At 33.9% G+C, this 20,356-nt stretch overlaps 1 protein-coding gene across 1 annotated transcript in view; it reads right to left on the reverse strand.

Annotated features, from left to right (window-relative positions):
• MICU3 (mitochondrial calcium uptake family member 3) overlaps window positions 1-20,356 on the reverse strand; it is a 52,880-nt gene that overhangs the window by 21,506 nt on the left and 11,018 nt on the right. Inside the window, exons 2-9 of the mRNA XM_041402600.1 lie at window positions 18,729-18,882; window positions 15,023-15,054; window positions 14,142-14,220; window positions 10,667-10,714; window positions 8,957-9,039; window positions 3,917-3,988; window positions 2,543-2,581; window positions 91-186 (exon numbers count right to left, since the gene is read on the reverse strand). Coding sequence (XP_041258534.1) covers window positions 91-186; window positions 2,543-2,581; window positions 3,917-3,988; window positions 8,957-9,039; window positions 10,667-10,714; window positions 14,142-14,220; window positions 15,023-15,054; window positions 18,729-18,813 — 534 coding nt within the window. The 5' untranslated portion in view covers window positions 18,814-18,882. The remainder of the gene's footprint in view (window positions 1-90; window positions 187-2,542; window positions 2,582-3,916; window positions 3,989-8,956; window positions 9,040-10,666; window positions 10,715-14,141; window positions 14,221-15,022; window positions 15,055-18,728; window positions 18,883-20,356) is intronic.

Raw genomic sequence — 20,356 nt, forward strand, 5'->3', positions numbered from 1 at the left:
CAAAGTGCATAATGTCAGAAAGCAATCAGAACAGAATAAATAACATAGCAGTCTGTTTATGGAGCAGAGACCAGAGAGGTTGTTTTATACCTCCGCAAGGTCTGAAAAGAGTGCTTGGCTTGTGCTACGTCTCAAAGTATCCCAATAGCTTCTGGGGACAGGGTCCTCTCCTTCTGTTTTAAGAACCTGCAGTTTCAAGAAGCACAATTGTTTGAAAAACAAAAAACAATGGAACAACCATTTATAAACTTTAAAATATTTTCTAACTGACCTTCAAAAGCAGAGCTTGGTTCTCTTGCTTCTAAACTGTGACATTTTAACCAGTTACATGACACTTTGTAAATGAAAGGAACACTGGTCTATTACAGCTATTTGCTTAATGCTCTTGGCTGCACCAAAAGTATCACGGGACTCCATCTTCCCAAACAAAACAAATTCAAGAAAGCAGAAGTGAAAATATTTACTAAAAGTAAATATCAAAATGGTCATTTAAACTCAGCATTTTGCCAGTGTTTTTTTCTATCAATTCTATTTTTCCAGAAAATATTAATTTATATACTTATGAAATTATTTTTTATTGGTAAAATTAAAAAAATCGCCATATAAATAGTTATATAAAATAATTTAATCTAATATGTATTATTACATCATTGCACCAACAAAGAAAGGCAAAAAACAAGCCTAATAAGTTCAACTTCAACTGTAACATACTTATCAGGAAAACACTATCCACATCTGATGTTCAAACTTACCTTGTCATGAGAATGAACACCACAATCTTCTATGCATACAATTCTATAATTATCTATTTTAAGTATTCATTGAATTTGTTCTCTTACTGGAGTTATTTTAGTCAATTGAATTAGTACTTCTGGCTGTGCACATTTCGTTTCCATTACATGCATCACATCACAGTTATCATGTTCTGGTTGGCATTTGGCCAGTGAAAGCACTCATGCAGTACATGCCAAAGCAGTCTCAGACACAAATGCAGTATGCACCAGAACATGACTTGAAAGATTTAACTTAAGCAAATGAAAATACTGAAATATTGAACTCATTTAAAACATCACCATATGCTTTTTATGGCCTATGGACCTCAACACATTTAAAAAAATTAGAACTGATTTGTCAGATGAAGTGAGGAGAAGGGCCTTATGCATGAGACAGCATGTTGGACTATCCCACACATTTTAGGGTTGCATCTCTTTGGAACCTGGGTATCTTCAGCTCCTGAGGACATCAAGGGAAACAAAAGACTGCTACACTTCTTGTTTAAGTAGGAGAAATAGAACCCCAAAAAGTTTCTGGAGATGAGAGATTTATTGAATTGCTATACACCTGGGTCTCCTTTGCATGGAGATCTCCATTCATACAGTAGGAGGGCAAAAAATATGGCACACACCTGGGCATTATCTTGGTAAAGTGCTCAGACACGGCTGCAGTCCAGAAGGAGATGTTTTTACTGCAGCTGAAAATTCCATAAGTAGAATACCTAACTAGCTTGGTTTCAGTTTGAAACAGGAGGAAGCATGGGAATATGGCAATCACTATCCAGCAAGTTTTGATACAGTAAAGCCTGACCTGAAATCTATTGAATCATAAGGCCTTGCATGTTCTACTTCATTTTTCTCACATCATTCCAGTATGCACATCATGTCAACTGCACATTTTAATTCAACAGACTTCCTTCCTGCATATTGCTCCAATGGTAGGTGCCAAGTCCACAATAAATAAATTTGTGCATTTCTGAACAATTATATAACTAAACAAATTTTAAAACTGGAATTTCACTAGTCATCTAACTCTCCTGGATCCAATCCCCTCACTAGGAATACCACAATAATGCCACAACAACATGAATTCTATTTAAACATAAAATCAGTCTGTTGTTTAAAAACTGTTTTACTTCTGCCATGATCCAGAAATTAATCAGGTCATGATGAAGACATTAAAAAACATCAGATGATCTCTTTCTGCTTCTTTTTCAGCCCTCAAAAATTATTGTAAAGAAGTTTACTGTCACCTAAGTAATACAGGGAATATTTTCTGTAAAATCCTTTCCTAGTTCAGCACTGCAAGTTCTTATGTATTTGTTCTGTAGGTGAAGCTTAAAAGTAGGAAAGCTCTTTTAAGGTTTCGTTATGAGGGCAACAAAGAGGTGAAGGATTCAATTGATTAATTATTCACACTATAAACAAGGAAACAAAGAGATGGATCAAATGACTCATGCATGATGACTTCATTTCACACATTAATTAAAAATATTTCTACAGTTTATTGAAATGTATTTTGTACTTTCCCTTAAAAATACTGTTTCCTCTGTTTCATATAAATAGAGAGCAACCTTTCCTCCTGATAGGCTTGCATGTTCAGCATGCATGCAACAGTCTTTTATGCAGGTCAAGAATCCTCACATTTTTCCTGATTAGCAGAAATAATTTACTCGATGAAAAAGATAAATACAATAGATTTTCTTATAGCATATTATTTCATCTCACTGGTGAAGACTGCATCAATTGAAAATAATTAGAGTACATACATTGTTAGTAGGAGTATGATATCCATAAAGTTGAAGACGCTGACATACAGCAAATATGCGCCAAGCCAAGTATCACATGTCAGAATGAAGACAAAAGAAGGGGGAAAAAAAGACAACAGAATAGGTTAAGACAAGCAAACCTTTACTTTATATATATTATTATTTTTGTTTGTTTATTTTTTTTCAAAATGACAGTGAAAAAAAAATGGTTTATTTTCAGTCTTACTCTTCAAATTTTCAAAAGAGAAGTACAGTTTTTAGAGATTACCCTCAGGACTTACGTGCCATTTTGCCATCTTTACGCTCTCCAAAAGCTATTCCTTTAGGTGTAAGCTTCCTTTGTTCAAAATAAACAGTCTCTGAGAGATTCAACAACTGACCTACAGTTTTGAAAAGCTAAGCAGGATAGGTCTCTCTGGGTGGGAAGAAAAAAATCCTTCTTTTTATTCTCAGGGAAGGTTTAAGAAGTAATAATTCTTGAAAAGCATACTTCCTGTGGTTTCAGGGACAAAGAACTGAGACTGAGTACTGATGTTGGCAAAAGTATAATGGACACTGAGAAGCTCTGCTGATATGTCAAAACATGCAAATTCCAAATGAACATATTTTGGTTTTTTTTTTTTTTTTTGGGTTTTTTTTTTTTTTCCTGCTCTCTGATTGGCAGAGACTTGTCCCTGATATTTACTTTTGCAACAGTAAAAGAATACCTGGTACTGCTGCCATCCCTCAAACACACCACCACAGACTCATTTATTTCTGACTTACCTTTGTATTTGTTTGTATGAAATGCAAATTTGATATTATGCGAGTACCCAATATTCCACAAAAATCTATTCAGGTTAATATATTTTGCACTGGTCATAAGAATTATTTAGTAAGAATTTAAATTTGAATATAAAATCAAAGTGCAGTTGTAACATTTCATAATCTATTTTAAAACTACTATGTGGATAACAAGCACCAGGATCAGAAGGTCTACATGAACAGCTTTAGTTAGTTCTGAAAGCAAGTGTGTAACTTGGTCTTCCCACTGAGATCTCTCACTCTTATAGACAGTAACACTGGCTCATTACTATTTACTTTTCCCTGCATTTCTAAACTCCACATGGAAGCAATTCTACTGTCATAACATCTACTACAGTATTTAAACACTATTTTTTCTTCATATAAATCACTTACTCTTTTTTTCCAGTAACTGCAGTTTAGGCTAAATATTGCTTTTTTCTATATATAAAGTTATACCTATTCTTTTAACAATATGAATTTAGTGTTTAAAAAAAGTGATCAGCGAAATATATACACACATAATTTTGTACTACATCAACAAAAAACCTCAAACAAAATACCAGATGCAACTTTTCTGATTTTACTTACCAGCATTGCACGTTTTTCTTCATCTCCTCTTTTTTCTCTCTTCTCATTTTTTTTCCTGAAGATCTCTTGGAGCTAAAAACCAAACCATTTTGTTCATCTTTATGTTCAGCCTGTTTTCACATACATAACAATATCCTTCATCATAAGGAACATTACAAACAGTATTAAAATACAGTTCTTTACTGAAATATCAGAGTTTCAATGGTGCTTTATTGCTCATACTCATAGCTTCATGTTCCTTCTGTGACTTAAACCATCACACAGAAATGGAAAAAGGAATATTTTTTCCCACAAAGTAAGGGTAAGAATTCTACTTGGGAGCACAATACTAAGAATGCCATATTTAGCCAACCTGGCCAACATAAAAAGGGGAAGTTCCACCCTTTTCACGACCTCCAGGCACATCCTTTCGTGTCAGGTTCTAATTAGTATCTCTGTGGTTATGTAGTCAGCTGGATCAATCTTTTTTTCACATTAGTTTCCAACCTGATCAGTTCTTACTCCTGCTGGCACAAGGGAGGGGTAGAAACACCTGGTGGGGGTGAAACATTCCCCTTCAGCAGCAACAAACAACAAACTACTACTCAGGAGTAATTTATCAAGTACCCTTTCTTTTCAAGTCTGTTCAAAGAATACCTTCAGGTCTTGTAAAATACCCCTTTCACAACTATCTCAACATGAAGAGCTTTAAACATTACTTCTGAGAAAACCTCAAATACAAGATTTCAAACAGACAGATTCTTAAGCACATTTATTTTTGTAAAGTCTTCAGAGTAACAACTGAATTGTACTTATCTTTCTCTGCAAGTATCTGCTTTATTTAGGTATTTCTATTTATAGTAATACCAATTAATGTCCCCAAACGGCTAGAAAAAGGTCTCATGGTGTTTAGCAACAGAAGAAAGCATTAACTATGATACCATCTGGTCCCTACTGGACCTTCAGCTTTTAAAAAAAATGCATGTGAAAATATTGTACTGTCTCATGTAGCATTTGTTATCCTCCAAGTGGGCTGGAAAAGGAATAAACCCTGATCTGAGAAACTTGCCCAACCTAGAATATGTATGTTCAGAACCAAACACCTTGGCATACAAACACAATTGTGGCAGTCCTTTCAAAGGAGCAATTTTACCTACCAAAGTCTGGTAAAACTTGATAATGTAATGGCATGTACACAGAGCTCCACAGGGATTGGAATGTGAAACATAAAGTGTGTGTGATAAATTTTACAAGGAAATTTTCCAAACTAAATTTCAGAATATCTTTATTTCAGAAAAAGCAGATGACTAAGACAAAGGAATCAGCAAGCTTTTCTGCATGGGTATGACAACATTGAAATGAAGGAATTCAATCTTTAGTGATTAAGTAGCAAACACTACATTTATAAACAAAACTAATTTATAAACAACATTTTATGAATTTCCAAAATTGACTACTGAGTTCTGGAATTTCCTATATGGCAAATACAGACCAGAACATTTTGTGTATCACAATACCTATTTTTGAGTATGAGATAAATTTATGGATCTTGGTAAATTTTTTCAAATTTTTTTTTGCAAACCTACAGGCACAAATTACTGTAACTTATGCCAACAAGGAAAGAGTCTTGAAAGGATAGAGTACTACAAAGTTTGCAACCCAGAACAATGCAAAGAAAAAAGTTAAATGAACAGAGAGAAACAGAAAGAAAATCCCTTGTGAAAAGTGAAGTGACAAGCCATCAAGCAGGAGAGAAGAGTGGCAGTAATTGAAAAACCAAAAAAGATCAGTAAAAAGCAAGGCATCCTTGGATGTATTTCCCCTGCCACAGAGGCAAAAGAGGTAGGATTCTGTTGCATGCATTATTAAAGCCCTTGCTAAACTTCTGGAAATGGATCTTTTGTTCAGAAAGAGTGCTATAGGATACCATTGACTGAAAAAAAGTGAATGCAAAAAGGGTCTAGGAGTACTTTCATAGGAACATTGTTTGAAACAGGATAATGAGATTGACTGCTGAAGGCAGCAAAAACAAGATCTCCAGTAACAAGGCAACACAATCCTTCTGTTCCCTGACCTCACCCCTATGACATAAGCAAAGAGAAAAGCACAAACTCCATGAAATTAGTTTACAAAAACAATACAGCTGTTATCAGAAAAATTAGGTATTTTTCAACTCTTCACTACACACTCTGTTTCCTCAAGAATCACATAACACATGATCCCTAAATGAAGCTACTCAAAGTCTCTTTATTTGTAAAACTGAATAGCATTTACGACCATTTTTGCGATATGCTGCCTCTAATTGATGGATAAATATTTTGCAAATGTTGGGGTAGTTCAAACGGCAGCTTTTGAACCGTCTCCTTCTTTCAGGCACAAAGGGTATGATACATCATATTCAAGCAAGGTGAGTAAAGATGCCAAATGTATGTTCTGGGGCCAGCTCTATCTCATCTGCAGTATCACTGAATCAACTTCTATTTTCATATATACTTTCATTACACAAAAATCTATCTACCTATCTATTTTAGTCTTTTTCACTTCAGATCTCACATTCTGACTTAAGGGTTCTGATTTAATTTTTGAAGGATCACCAATATCTAATGAAGCAGAGTTGCACTCAGGTTTAATCTGTACAAATTTGTAAAATACAACAATCCCCTACAATAGGTAGGGGACAGTATACTTAATGTTTAAAAAATCTACTTTCTTTCTTTTATCCACCAAGTCTGCTAACAGAAATAAGGAGAAACTTTAGTCAGGTATCATGACAGAGAACAAATACATAGCAGGATGTGAAGAGGGATAGTTAGAAAGAAAGATGTAAAATCCATAGTTAAATATTGTCCATGTTTCCCACTTTACATGTTTATTTTACTTCATTTTTAGCCTCGGTTTCTGAAAGACAAAGCCTCTTGCTTCAATTTCCTCCCATTTAGCTGTTGTAATGGGAGCTCTTTTTTCCTTCAGAACAAACTTGTCAGTCTATTCCACCACATTCTGTTTAATTGAAAGATGCTTGCTTTTTCGTCTTCTTCCTCTATTTTTTCCTTTTGTTAATTAATCCAATGTTTGCTGGTTTGTTCCTCCAACTGGAGAAGATGCTTATTAAGAATTAGCACTTACAAGGATGTGTACATTTAATAACAGAATACAAAAAAATGACCAGCATGCCACAATTTGCACGTGGTGTCACCTTCCAAAATAAATCTGGAATTTAAGCAGACACCTTTTCTGCTTAAGCCATGTCACCAGAACAAGCCCCCAGAACTCAGATCTTACTTCCCTGAAAAGGAGAATTGAGGGAAGTTCAGCATGTTAAGGAGATTTTCTTCCATATTTTGATTTTCTTAAGGTTAGCATAGTTTATTTAAATCAATTAAGAAAGAACACACAGGAAACTAGGGTGTCTTTATTTTAAATAAATTTGGCTTGGACACTTAACTACATTCCATGTGTCTCTTTCATTCTTTGTATTTTGCTCCATCTTTTTCAATAAGGCACTGGGCTTTTTCTCATGTGTACTCACAGTATTTATAAGCTCAACTACACAAAAATCTATGGAGATAAAATGTATGTCTTTTACACAAATATCTTTTTCCAACATCTGATTCAATTCTTATAAATGTTTTATTGCATTAATCATCTGTACTTGTTTGGTAGAAAATTAAGGCTTTGTGTAGTCCTCAGAAAGCTTGTCTACACCACTAATCACATAATTTTAAATGTTAATTTCTAAAGAAATGTCAAAACCTATGTTCACCATAACTGAGTACTTCAGTGTAATCCCAGACTGCTGCTGCCTCTGGACACTAACAATTTAGAGATCTCTGGTTTATGGTTCACTTTTTTTAGCATAAAGCCACACAATTATTGTAAGCTCAGAGTGGTGAATTTTCTGCATTTCCTTTTTTTTTTTTAATGATCAGTCACTGGCATTTATTTAGAATGGCATTAATTATTTCTCCCATTTCTTTTAAAATCAGAAAATAAATTAAATGAACATAAATCTAAAATAGCCCTCTTGTTACTGCAAGATCATTCTCCTGAACTAGGTGCATCCTACTACCTGAAAACTTATTAAGTATTCAAATTTTAATCTGAATTATTATTGAATTGAATATTGAATATTTATCATGATAAAAATGAATACCTAGTGGACGATTTAGGATTTTCAAAGATTCTCCCTCAAGTGCCAAATTATTCTTAATTTTCAAATCTCCCCAACATGTGAGTTTTTCTTCCGAAGTCTAGGCTTTTTAAAACTGTTCATACTTCTAAACTGAAAAAAATAAACTCTGCTTAAATAATTAATAAGATTAATTTACAGAAGTGCTTTTTCCAAGCCGTAAACAGAGCAAAGCTCTAATTTGAAAAATACTGTCATTCAAATTAGTAATGTAACAAAACCTTGGATGCAACCAAACTACTGCCAAGTTCTAGGTATCCTGCCATCTGTTCCAAAGCACGTGGAAATTATCCAGGTTCAAAGTCAGTTTCCCCTGTAGGAATATTCTCTGTGAAAAGAACTCACTGAACCCCAGCTTAGCAAATTGCTTCAGCATATGGATTTATGGGCTAAACTAGATATATGTACAGTATGTTTTATTTCATTACAGATTTTGTCCAAAACAGATGAGTGTCACATTAGGTCAGTTAATATTTTCAAGTCACTTGTGATTATCAGCATAATGAATGGCAAAGTGAGGTGATCTCTAAGCAAAAGATTCTTTTACAAGTCCTTTCATCATTAGAGCAGTTAAATAACTCTGCTAACCATTAAAACATTTCTATTACTTTAATAGCCTATCTGTTACCTACAGTAGCAATTAGAAGATCCAGAATACAAACTAGAATTAAACTTCAAAAATAATTATATACAAGACTCCTGTGTACTCTAAGAAGGAGCTTCTATTTTCAGTTTACATTATAATAACTCTTAATACTAAATCAGGCAAATAAACAACTACGTTCAGTGAAGAACAGGAGATAATATTCTCATGACTACTGACCTCATCACATGAGTTTCAAGATTACATCAAAAACTGCAAATATACATACCACTAAGAATTCCTTTTTGTCCACCATTTCATTGCCATCAGTATCGAACATGTTGAAAGCAATTCGAAAACCTGCATGTGGTTCTGCCAAAAAAATGCCAAACATTCAATTATTTATTTCCTTGGAAAGAAAGCAAGTATAATACTGTCAGAAATTGTTTGGTATCCTTTCATAAAAACTAGAACCTTAACAAATTTAAACCAGGATGTTTGTGTACATATGTTGTGATACGGCACGAAATGATGACACAGACACTGCTGCTCTCGAGGGGAACAAAAAGGAAGAAAAAGAGGAACTTTATTTTCTGACTCCAACATTTATAGTTTTCCAAAGGTGACAGTGGATTGGAGGGTGACAGTGCCACCTCTCCAATGCCACTGGACAGACCAAGGGTCCATCAATTCTCTCCACCTCCATGAAAGAATGCAAAACATAGGTTATTTACAGAACTGTGTGTGAGAAAGTTTGTTGAAAGAATGCAAACATCAGAAGGCTTAACAAAGTCTTACAAAATCAGGGCGACATCCATACTAAATGGAAATCATAACATCTGTAAGACAGTACAACCCTTGTTATTCAAACAGAAGGCATGCTCACAAAAGTAGAAATAAGACATGAAATATTCAAGAATAATATAGAAGAGTGTTAGTTCCTGGATAGAGTCCATTTTATATTACAAACACAAATATGTAGAAAATAAATTTTCTGTGAAAAGACAGTGTTCTAAAAGAGACTTTAAAAGATTTTGAAAAAAGGTACAGGATGCAACTTCAGATCAAAGTAAATGTAATGCTTAAAGACAATCAACATTTTCTTGTTTACATGTTTAGAGCCGTTGCAATTTGAGATCAGGTCAGAACTTCAAATTATTTCTGAAACATGGCGGCTTTGAAGGTAACTGTAAGTAAAGCCTTTAGGCAACATTTTGGGGATACCCACTGATTTGCAATATGAATGAATTATGGCCAAAAGTTAATTCAGATAACAAAGAAATTATGGAAGAATCATTGATGCCATAGTGGAAGATACTAAGGGTTCAGGGTGAAGTTCCAGCTCTGAATCATAACAGGAATCCAGTTCATGTCCAAAAAAACCCCACTAATGAATCTGATATAAATTATTTAATCACATGTAAGTGAAAGACAAGTAAAATTCTTCCCAGAAAACACCTGTTAAAAATATTTTAAAAAGTCTGTATCAGGCTTAGTTTACGTTATTTTACTTCAATTTTATGGGAGATAAAAGAATAAATTTTCCATTTTGTTAGTGTTTCTAACATAAATACTTTATGTTTTACCACTGACTCTTTGATTTTGCCCATTATGCACTAATTGATGAAACAAACCAGCAGTAATGTGTATCCTTCTGTGCTCCCTATGTTTAGTGTCTCTTATGAATTTCAGCATATTTAGCTAGAAATTTTGTAGGAATTTCGAACAAGAAAATAAATTTAAGCTCTTAGCTGGGGTTTAGCTGGAGCGTATGGCACAGCTTCATCAACAACCACTAAAAGGTATTCTGGATAATAATGCTTTTAAATAAAGCATTACACAAGATTCCAGAAGGGCAAAAGAGGTTCAGAGGGACATAGAGATGTATGGTGTAGCTTTTCATATGCAGGAATGGGAAGTGTAACTTAACACACAACAACACATTCAGAGCTTTGAAACTGCAAGGAATCTTTTAGACTTTTTCTCCACAAATACTTACTTGTTAAAATACATAAGAGGAATAAATATTCTGTGTAAGATATCACACCTGAAGACAAAAAAAAAAAAAAAAAAAAAAAAAAAAAAAAAAAAAAAAAAAAAAAAAAAAAAAAAAAAAAGCCATGTTAGTTTCATCTTGTCTTCACATCCTAAACTTGAAAACACTAAATCTGTATGTAAGGAGACTTTTTATACATGTGCATATTCATACTTGTATGCATGTAACTATATTTGGTCAATAAGTTATGGGTCTACAATATTCATCTATGGCTTGGGGCTTTTTGTTTGGGTTTGTATTTTAAAGGAAGAGTACATTAAACATGGCAAGTAAATTGACATTCAGTGGAGTACAGCTCATTAAACAGAATCTGGATAGGCTCTTAAAAGCTAATATAAATGATTTATTCAATTTTCTTTCCAAAAATCCCACCAGTCATTCATGATAATATTCTCTAATAGTATGAAAACATTTACTTTCAGAATATTCATAGTGCTTCCTCCTGATACACACCATTTGAATACAGTTCTTGACTTTATTAAGTGCTTTTTAAGTGCATATGCTATATTAACTGAAAACTTGAGCTCACAATTTTTTTTTTTGCAAGATTACAAAAGGGAACCACACTGTGTAATGGCACTTCCTTTTCTCTTCAGACGTGATTAAGGCAAAATTTAAATTGGAGATGAAGTCAATACCCAAATAGTAGGTCTTGTACCATAAGTTGTATTTGTGCCTTTCTAGCTCTGGAGTAAGGGGTAAAGAGACAACCTTGCAGAATGTCCAGAGCAGCAATGAAGAGAAGAATCTCATAGTTCAACAAGAACAGAAAACAACAGCTTGCAGCTCTCCCAAAAGCCCTTAGCTCCAATGACCTTTGAGGCTGAACTAGGGAAACTTGTTCCTGATATCTAGCAAATTGGTTTTGTCTGTCCTCCAAAAGCAGAAGTGTTAAGTCAGTCCACAATCTTAGATTATTTCAAAGGAGTGAAAAAAGAACTATTTAGATGCCTGAGAGTAAAGATGTCTATCAGCTAGGATTTTCAAAAGTTGCTGGCTGTCTCCTTGATTTCAGTCCAAGTCAGGTGCAAAAGTTTTTCCAAAAACAACCGCATCTTTGGATGTCTAAATATCTTTTAAAATCTGACTTAACTGAAAATGTGACAAACTAGGTAAGCAGTCATCTGTACTTTTTTGCACTGAAAAACCTGTACAATTAAAATGAAAAACAATGTATCATTCATTCAGTGGATTTTACTTCCATTATACTTCATATCCCATCTTTTGATTCAAGAGCAAATTTAAGTCTTCAGAACCAGTATTTTATTACTGTTAGTAGATCTAGTTAGGAAAGCTACTATGTTTTTTTTTATACCACCTACTCTTTTTCTCAATTTACACATTATTGAAGATTAGCAATGATTAAATACAGGCATTTAAGTAACACATGCTCTATGCTTTATCTTCTTGATTTTATACAGAAGCTTGCAGAAATTAAGTTTTCAAAGGCCTGATTGAATCTGTTTGGACAAGCACCTATCGAGAAATCAGATACCTCAAAGGCTCTCATTCACTGATGGAAAACATTCTTTAATAGCCAGTCAATAAATGTAAATATATTTTTTTGGTTTTTTGATGGCACCATCTTTGTTGTAAAACAGGAAGAAAGTGCAGTTGTTAAGTAGTCCATCACAGGTATGAAGAAAGCAATAGAAAGGGCCTTGAAAGCCTTCTCTCCTTTTGTTTGTACTGGCATATTGTAGCTGCAGACAGATAGTTCTGGTTGATTGCTCTGAGTGTTATGGGAGAGAGGCTCTGAAATGATGATTGAAGGGGAAGAAAAACTTACACTAGGATAAGAAAGAAGAGAAGGAGGGCACTCAAAGGAAAAACATAATAAAAACTTAAGGTCAGTGGGCATATATCGGAGTGCCTCAGCTGAATTATGTAAATCCATGGCAAAATAAATGGACATAGACTTTTACTAATTGTTTTGTATGTGCATGTTAAAAAAAAAAAGAGTAAGAAACAATAAAGTAAAGACTACATTATCACTAAGGAGACCTGAATTCTATTTCCATTTCTTTAACCAATTTACACTATCAGTCATAAGACCCTTCATATTCTCTTATATTTTTTATAAAACTGGGCAACAGAACTCACTTTTTCATAAAACATGCTGAAAAAATATCCAATAAAGCCTAATACTAATTTTACCATCTTATTTTGAGAGTTTGGGTCCTACCAATTCCATCAATTTCTGTAGAACTCCACTGGCAGAAATATGGAGTAAGATACTGTTGAATCAAGACTACACGTCGCAGACATTTTATTACAGACTTAATAAGCAACATCTAGATACATTTTTAACTGACTGATTTACCAGATTCTGAGGCTGAATTTTTATGCAATTAGTATTTCAAAAGTCAGCTGTATACTGCAATTAATATATTTATGCAATTAATATTTCAAGAGTCAACTATATAGAAAGCAGCCTAGAGCAAAGAAATACACTGAAATACAATGCAAAGATGTGCCAATTTCTGCCTCTCTGTGAGTGTTGGCTGTAGACTCAGGAAAAAAAAGTGAGTGCCTCCATACACTAGAGACTCTCCTTTGAGAGTATGTCCATACTACTTACTCCTTGAAAAAATTTGAGCTGCATTTGAGTTATATTAACCAATTACATGCATACACTTGATTGGAATTCTGGTGCTGGTGTGCTTATTTTAAACTCCCATAAAGTGCCCCTCTTTTATAACAAGTACTTGTGTCTGCTTTTGAAAACATTTCAAATGCACCACCACACCTTTGCCACTCTGAATATAAGCAAAGAAACATGTGGATTATTTATTATAAATAGCTTTTAAATTACTGTAAAGCCATCATTGTTTTATTTCCCTATGATTTTTTGTTTTGAAGTGATAGAGCTTGTTAAGAAAGAAAAAAATACTACAGAGGGGACCGGGAGTGACTCTTGGCTCTTCACTTACAAATAGTGTGAGTTTTAAAAGCTATCAAAGCCCTCACCTGCAGAGTTTAAAGGAATATATAACATTTCTGAAACTGTCTCTTTGTGTTGTGCACAAAATGCTTTTCCAGTGAGATAAGATACACTACTGTCTTTAGAAATAATCACATTATTGAACCTATTGAAAAGAAGTAAAGAGATATTGTTTCTTTACTGGAATATTCTATCTATAGTACAGAGTCATTCATGGCAACAAACTGAACCTGAAATATTCAAACATCAGCTTAACAAACTCTGAGTCCCCAATCACTTAAAGGCAGTAGCTGGAAGATGGCATCATTAAAACACTGTAGAGATTACATGGAACTTTTTCATGCTGTAAAATGTGGAAAGCAACAGCAAGCAATTTCTTTATTTTTGAAAATGGGACTCAGATTAAAATATACCATCACAAAAAAGTTAATATAATGGTAATTTGGTTCAAGAAAATAAATTCTCCTCAATCACCTTTCTCATTAAGATTACGGAAAAGTTTGGATGATCCTTTCCAAACTGGTGGTGTCTCCATAAGAATCTGATTCAGCTCCTAAAAAATAAGGTTTAAAAAATTTTAAAACATATATTTCAGTATTTAATGAAGTACTTAATAAATTTTTTATTAAATTCTAGAATATCAATATAAAAGACAAGGAACTGCATGCAAATCTACCAGTTAATTGAACATCAGTTACCACAATGACTTTGGAAGTACTCAAGCACTCCGTAAATTTTTGCACACACGATTATTGCAAGAATTACTCATCTGCATGAATACTAAGTGTTTGCTTAGCTGGAGAGAGACATGCAACATATCTGTGGCTAAAATAACTCACCACTGCTCACATTGCCTGAAGCCAAGGATAAGTCCCCCTGGATTTCAGTAAGGTTTTCATATAAAATCCGAGCAACTGTTCTTTTAAAACACTCGATCTGAACTAAAGCAAACTTCACCCATGAATATGAATGTACTTTACTTAAAATACAGGGAAACAGAGTCCTTTTGCACTTATACAAATGAAAAAAGAGGAAAAAATAAAAGGCACTTAAACACCACAAAAGGGAGAGAGTGGCACAAATATTTCAGGCAGTTTTGGATACACCTATTACACCTAGACACTAAGAAATGTAGTCAGACATAGACTGAGGAAGAAACTGACAGATGCTTGAGAAAGTCAGTAAATTCAACAAAACAGGCACTGCAGCTAAAATATCTGAAATTCTGGATTCAGCTGAGGCTGAATTGACAAAAATGAAGAAATTAAACTCTCCTGTGCCTTTATATTTACATCACAAACAAAATCAACTACCAAAATGTATGGTTATAAGACCACATAGGAATTATTGCTCACCTGCTTTGAAAGGGATCGCCACTTTTTAGCATCTGCAAAAAAAGAAATTGTTATGAATGCATAGGAATTTAATTACGCCAGTGTGGTTCATAAAAATTGGGCTACATATATACTGTGTTTTCTACACAAAAATTTATTTGCCTCACTTCATGAGTGCAATTGTCTTTATGTTATTGAAAAAGCCTTTAACTTAATACATACCTAAAGTCCTAACTTCAAAGAACCAATTCAGATGTAGTTTTTAATTCAACTCTGCTTCAATGAGGGTAAAGACCTTCAACCTCCAAAATACATCCTTAAAACACCTAACAGGAAATAGAGGTGCTAACCCCTGGTAACAATATTCTGAAATGATTATTTAGTAGCAGTAGTATTAAAATGCAAATTGCAAGGAGAACTGGATTACGACCCTTGCTTCATGGACCACTCATACTTTTTAAAGCAAATACAGAAAAAAAGCTCTTGAAACTACACCAAGTGCTAAGACACTCTTCATCCCTTCCTACTAACTCAGATTCCTTTTCCAGCCTCTGTCAGGCTCAATTCTTTGATAGCTGTTATTGAACAAGAGTTGTCCATAATCATTCAAGAATTCAAAACTTGAGGCTCATCACCACCTTCTCAAGACGTATTTGTACAGATTCAGTATTTGTACAGATTCAATATTATAAGACATTGTGAATATTAGAATTCACAAAGGTTCAGAAAGTAGCATTATATGTGGTCAAATCCATAAGAAATTTTTGGTGGGTAAAGGCTTCTTTTCGTAGAGCAAAAGACGCTTTGTTATTAGAAATCCTTTTCTCATAATGAACTTCATGCTCCATTAAATAATTAAAACAATACACAAGCTACCCACTATGGTCTTTCATCAATTCATGGTTAGAAACTGACTGAAATTTTAATTTTACATCTTGGTAAAGGTTTACACCAAGACTGTTGACAAATCCCACTCTAATTATGGTAAAGTTATATCATGCAACATCATAACATGAGCTAACAGATTTTCATAAGCTTTTCATTTAATTTTTTAAATAAAATCCCCTAAAGCTATCTCATTTGCCATATAGATTTGTGTATGTTTATGCCTACCATAAAAAAATTGGAGAATAAATATATCTAGTTTTTCAATCAGATAGTTTCTCAGTCTCTCTGTGTTATATACGTATTTTCTCCCTAGACAAGTCAGTGAAGATTTATGTGTGTGTGTGTATATATATATATATTTCTTACAGCTCAGTATTAAGCTAAATTTACTATAGTTACCACAAAGGGGAAAAAATATATTTCATCTTCTCTTAATTTGCTTTCTCAATATATAAACATATATTCAGATTATAAAAATGTATCAATAACGATTCTTAAAAATAATGTACGTTCTCAAATGAAATCCTGCACCATAAAGGCTGAAACAAGTTAATGAAAGCATTTATTTTATATTTTTTTGTAATAAATACCTGGAGTAAAAAGTTACATTTTATAAAAGAAAACACACTATGACCATATTAGTTAGTTTTTAATCAAAAAAGGAAGTGAACGCCCTCCTGACTTTTGTAGGGTTTACATGATTTCCAAAGTAAATCAATTACAATAGACACATTCACTCCATCACAAATATCATTCAGGCCTAATATTATTAGCTTTTCTATAAAGCAGACATAAAGAGCTTCTATTATTATACTTCAAAGGGCATTTTTGCTTTTTGACAAAACTCAAGACCTTTCTACTCTTCATTCTTAAAAACCTCAGGTATACATTCTTTTCTTATTATGAAAAATATAGACGGTCTAGTATGTCAGCCTCAATGGACCCAATTATATACAACTTGCATGCTATTTATAAAATTACCCCAAAAATAAAAAAAAAAAAGTTTAGAATGTATGATTAGAAAAATTCCTTCCTTAAATGTACAACTTTCAACAGAGCAAGACAGAAAATGGACTTGCCCAAGAAGACAAATGGTACTTTGGCAATACTGCAGTACAAAGGTTAAAATTGCCATAGTCAGAGATGAGAAGCTGGATGCTGTAATCTGTGGGTCATCTATTTCAGCTATTCTGTCTCAATTTCTCAGACAACATGACCTGCACTAGAATGAAGTGATCCACTTCTACTTAATTGTAATCCTTTAAAATAGTTATGTCAGCCATGTAATCTCTGATACCACAAAACCTAAAAGACACCCAGGTTAGTTTTCCTTTTGGTCTCAGAGGTGAACTGGATGAACAGAGAGAATTTTGATAGAAACAAGGTTTGCTACACTGAATTCAGAAGGATGCCTGACTGTTCAACTCCAGATCTCTTCTCGTTTTCCATGAGATAAACAGAATGTCCTTATGCACTTAATGATTTTTGTTTGGTTTGGTTTTTAAAATCTGAATACTTGCTTTATGAGAGGAGGAAGCAGAAACTTCATTGGCATGGAAAAATCTTAATAGCAAACCATACATGGAGTGTGGTCTAGGAAATCAAACTGTCATAAAACCGAGTTAAACCAAAATGTTTTAATGATGTCCAGTATATACAGCACAAATTCTTCATAAACATACATGGTGAAACCCAACTCCACACTAACAAAAAAGGGAAGAATTGAAGGTCTGAGCAGAGGAAATAGATAAAAAGTGTTGATGTGTATTTGTATTAACTTGTGTGATAAGCAATCTGCTTCCTCTCTTTTAACTGCAAAGCAAAAAGAAAAAAAAAAAAAAAAGATTTGTTTTCTGGTAAGAGTTTCAAAGTTTTGCAAGTTTTCACCATCTAAGCTCTATCTATCACTGTTACAATGAGATTATATCTTTATTCAAAAGTTACACAAGTTTTGATCACTGATGTGCCATGACTGAATTCTTTCCTCTTGTTTCATTACTTTTAACAGAACAAAGGGGGAAAAATCCAACATCTGCACAGAATTTTAAGCTTCCTCTGACTGTTTTAGCACTGCATTTGACTGTTCTCTATACTAGCTTTGTGGTGTAGACTTAATAAAGGAAAACTTAGGGTGGGTGATTATACGTGTCACACCTGAGCAAAGATATTCCCACTCTCCAGAAGCTGTGTGCTGCTACCAATGCACTGCAAGCCTGAGGGCCAGGAAATCAAACTAGAGCAGAAAGGGATCACCTTACTATTTAGTCACTCTATGATACTTAAAGCAAAGATTTTGCAATAAACGACCTAAAGTTGATAGTTAACTTTTGTTAATTAACACACAGTACTAACACTGGCAACATTTAAGTGTAGAAAGTTGATCCCCTGGGGGACTAAAACTCTCACTCAAAGCATGTTATTTAGAAAGCCATGATACAGTTATACGTTATATCTTATCTTTAGTCTTTTAGAGAACGTGTATGTTGCCTGCTTACAGAGAAACCATGCCAAAGAGGAAGCAAGAGTTGTACAGCAATACAGGCCTGCTCAGAAAGAAACTGTGTCAATGCAAATGGCACAAATCAACTTGCCATCTTTCATAACTATTAAACTGTTTTGAACATTTAAGACAAGAATGTTTAACCAGCATACAGATGTTTGCAATCTAATAACAATAAGGATACTGATTGTATGCATTTGGACATAATTAAAATTCTGAAGATGCAGTACCTTTTTACTACAATCAGAAACAGAAGTAGAAATCAAAAGCAAATGGGAAAATAGCATGCACCACGGACATTTTCCCTAGCAGTTTTAGCACGGTAAAGCTCCTGCTTACATTTGGGATCATCACTTGTAACAGCCTGGATGAAGTCATGTGGAGTCATGTATAGCTGTCCTTCAAATTCCAGACTGGCAAACATACGAAACCGTTGCTCCCGTGGAGTTGCATAAAGGTGTAAATCTTCGAGGTCTGATCTGTTCTCTGTAACCTTCAAAGAGAGAAGGACACAGTTTCAATCTATGAAAATGGTTCTGGATTTACAACTGTCACATTCACCATAAAGGAACTGTAACTATAAAAGTGATAATTCATAAAGTTAAACATATCCAAGTATCTTTCTGTGGTAAGAGCTGAAACTACAATTGGGATTTCACTGTTATCATTTTCAGTCTTCTACAACTTTAGCAAAAATCTCTGTGTATTGAAATGGGTGGTATTACCCAACTTCAGACCAAAAAATTAAAATATAGAGAATTTTGGCTCCTGAATCATAGAAGGGGAACTTTAACTCAAGGAAGTCATTGTAACTTCAGCAGGCAGACTTCAAACAACTCTGCCAAAACTATTTCAGTTTTCTGATAATTCCAGAAGAGAACAGAGTAATACTTTTCCTATATTGCTTCTTAATACAGAGTGCAGCTGTTGACAGTAATAGGCCTCCATAATATACTCCAGTGTAAAGCTACCATATCTGTGGGAACTGAAGAAGAGAAGAGCATAATTAGAATTCCAGAGTTACAAAAGTATAATATAGCATTAAGTTCAAATATCATGAGAGCCTATGTTTCTCGTGATATTTGAATATGGGTATATTTCCCATCCAGCTGATTTAAATGTAAACTTGCCAGTACAAAACTGTAAATGTTCTAAATTCTCACATCTTTCTGTGGCACTGCCAAACCTTTAACAGAAAATATGCTGCTGCTATCTGAAAACTCTTTTTAGACCATAATGAGGCAAGCTCCTCTGTGGAATCATTATCTTGAAGGAAATGTAAGTATCAACATTTTTTCAGAGATGAAGAAACCAACTGATTCCTAGAAGGAAAAGCAATCATATAGGTAACTTCTCCCATTATGTTGAAATAGGAATCTTATCAATGCAGCATCTTATCAATGAAATCTCCCAACTTGCTCATTATTCCTGTCATTTAATACAGTATTCCTAAAATTCTCCATCTGTCTAACTAAGGAACACACAATTTAACTAATATTATATTTTCTTTTAACAACTAAGAAAAGACAAATGCACTTTTTTTTCAGAGAGCCATCAAAACCCGAACATAAGTTGTAAGATGTCTGCAGTGGCTGTCCACTAAGAGACAACTGTCCTCAAATAGAAACACAAATTTGTTTTCCAAAACCCTTCTAAGAACAGATTACAGATTTCAGCAATTAGAAGCAAAACCACTTTTATACTGAGTAGTCAAAGATCTGGGCTCACTTTTCTTCAGCTTTTCAAACAACATCCTTAAAAACCAAAACATTGGTGAGACTACCGCAGTCAAAATTTTATGGCCTCAGTTGTAATTAGGAGATTAAATTAGATTTGTATAAGAGAAACATCAAAAATTAATGTGTCTAGAAGAGGTGAAACATGTTCTATTTGGGAAAAAAAAATGTCTTAAAGGGGAGTCTTACTACTTAATACCTTATCTAGGACATTTGAGCCAGCCTTCTATA

The sequence above is a fragment of the Onychostruthus taczanowskii genome, unplaced genomic scaffold, assembly GCF_017590055.1.
Source record: "Onychostruthus taczanowskii isolate IOZ18803 unplaced genomic scaffold, ASM1759005v1 scaffold2, whole genome shotgun sequence".
Lineage (NCBI taxonomy): Eukaryota > Metazoa > Chordata > Aves > Passeriformes > Passeridae > Onychostruthus > Onychostruthus taczanowskii.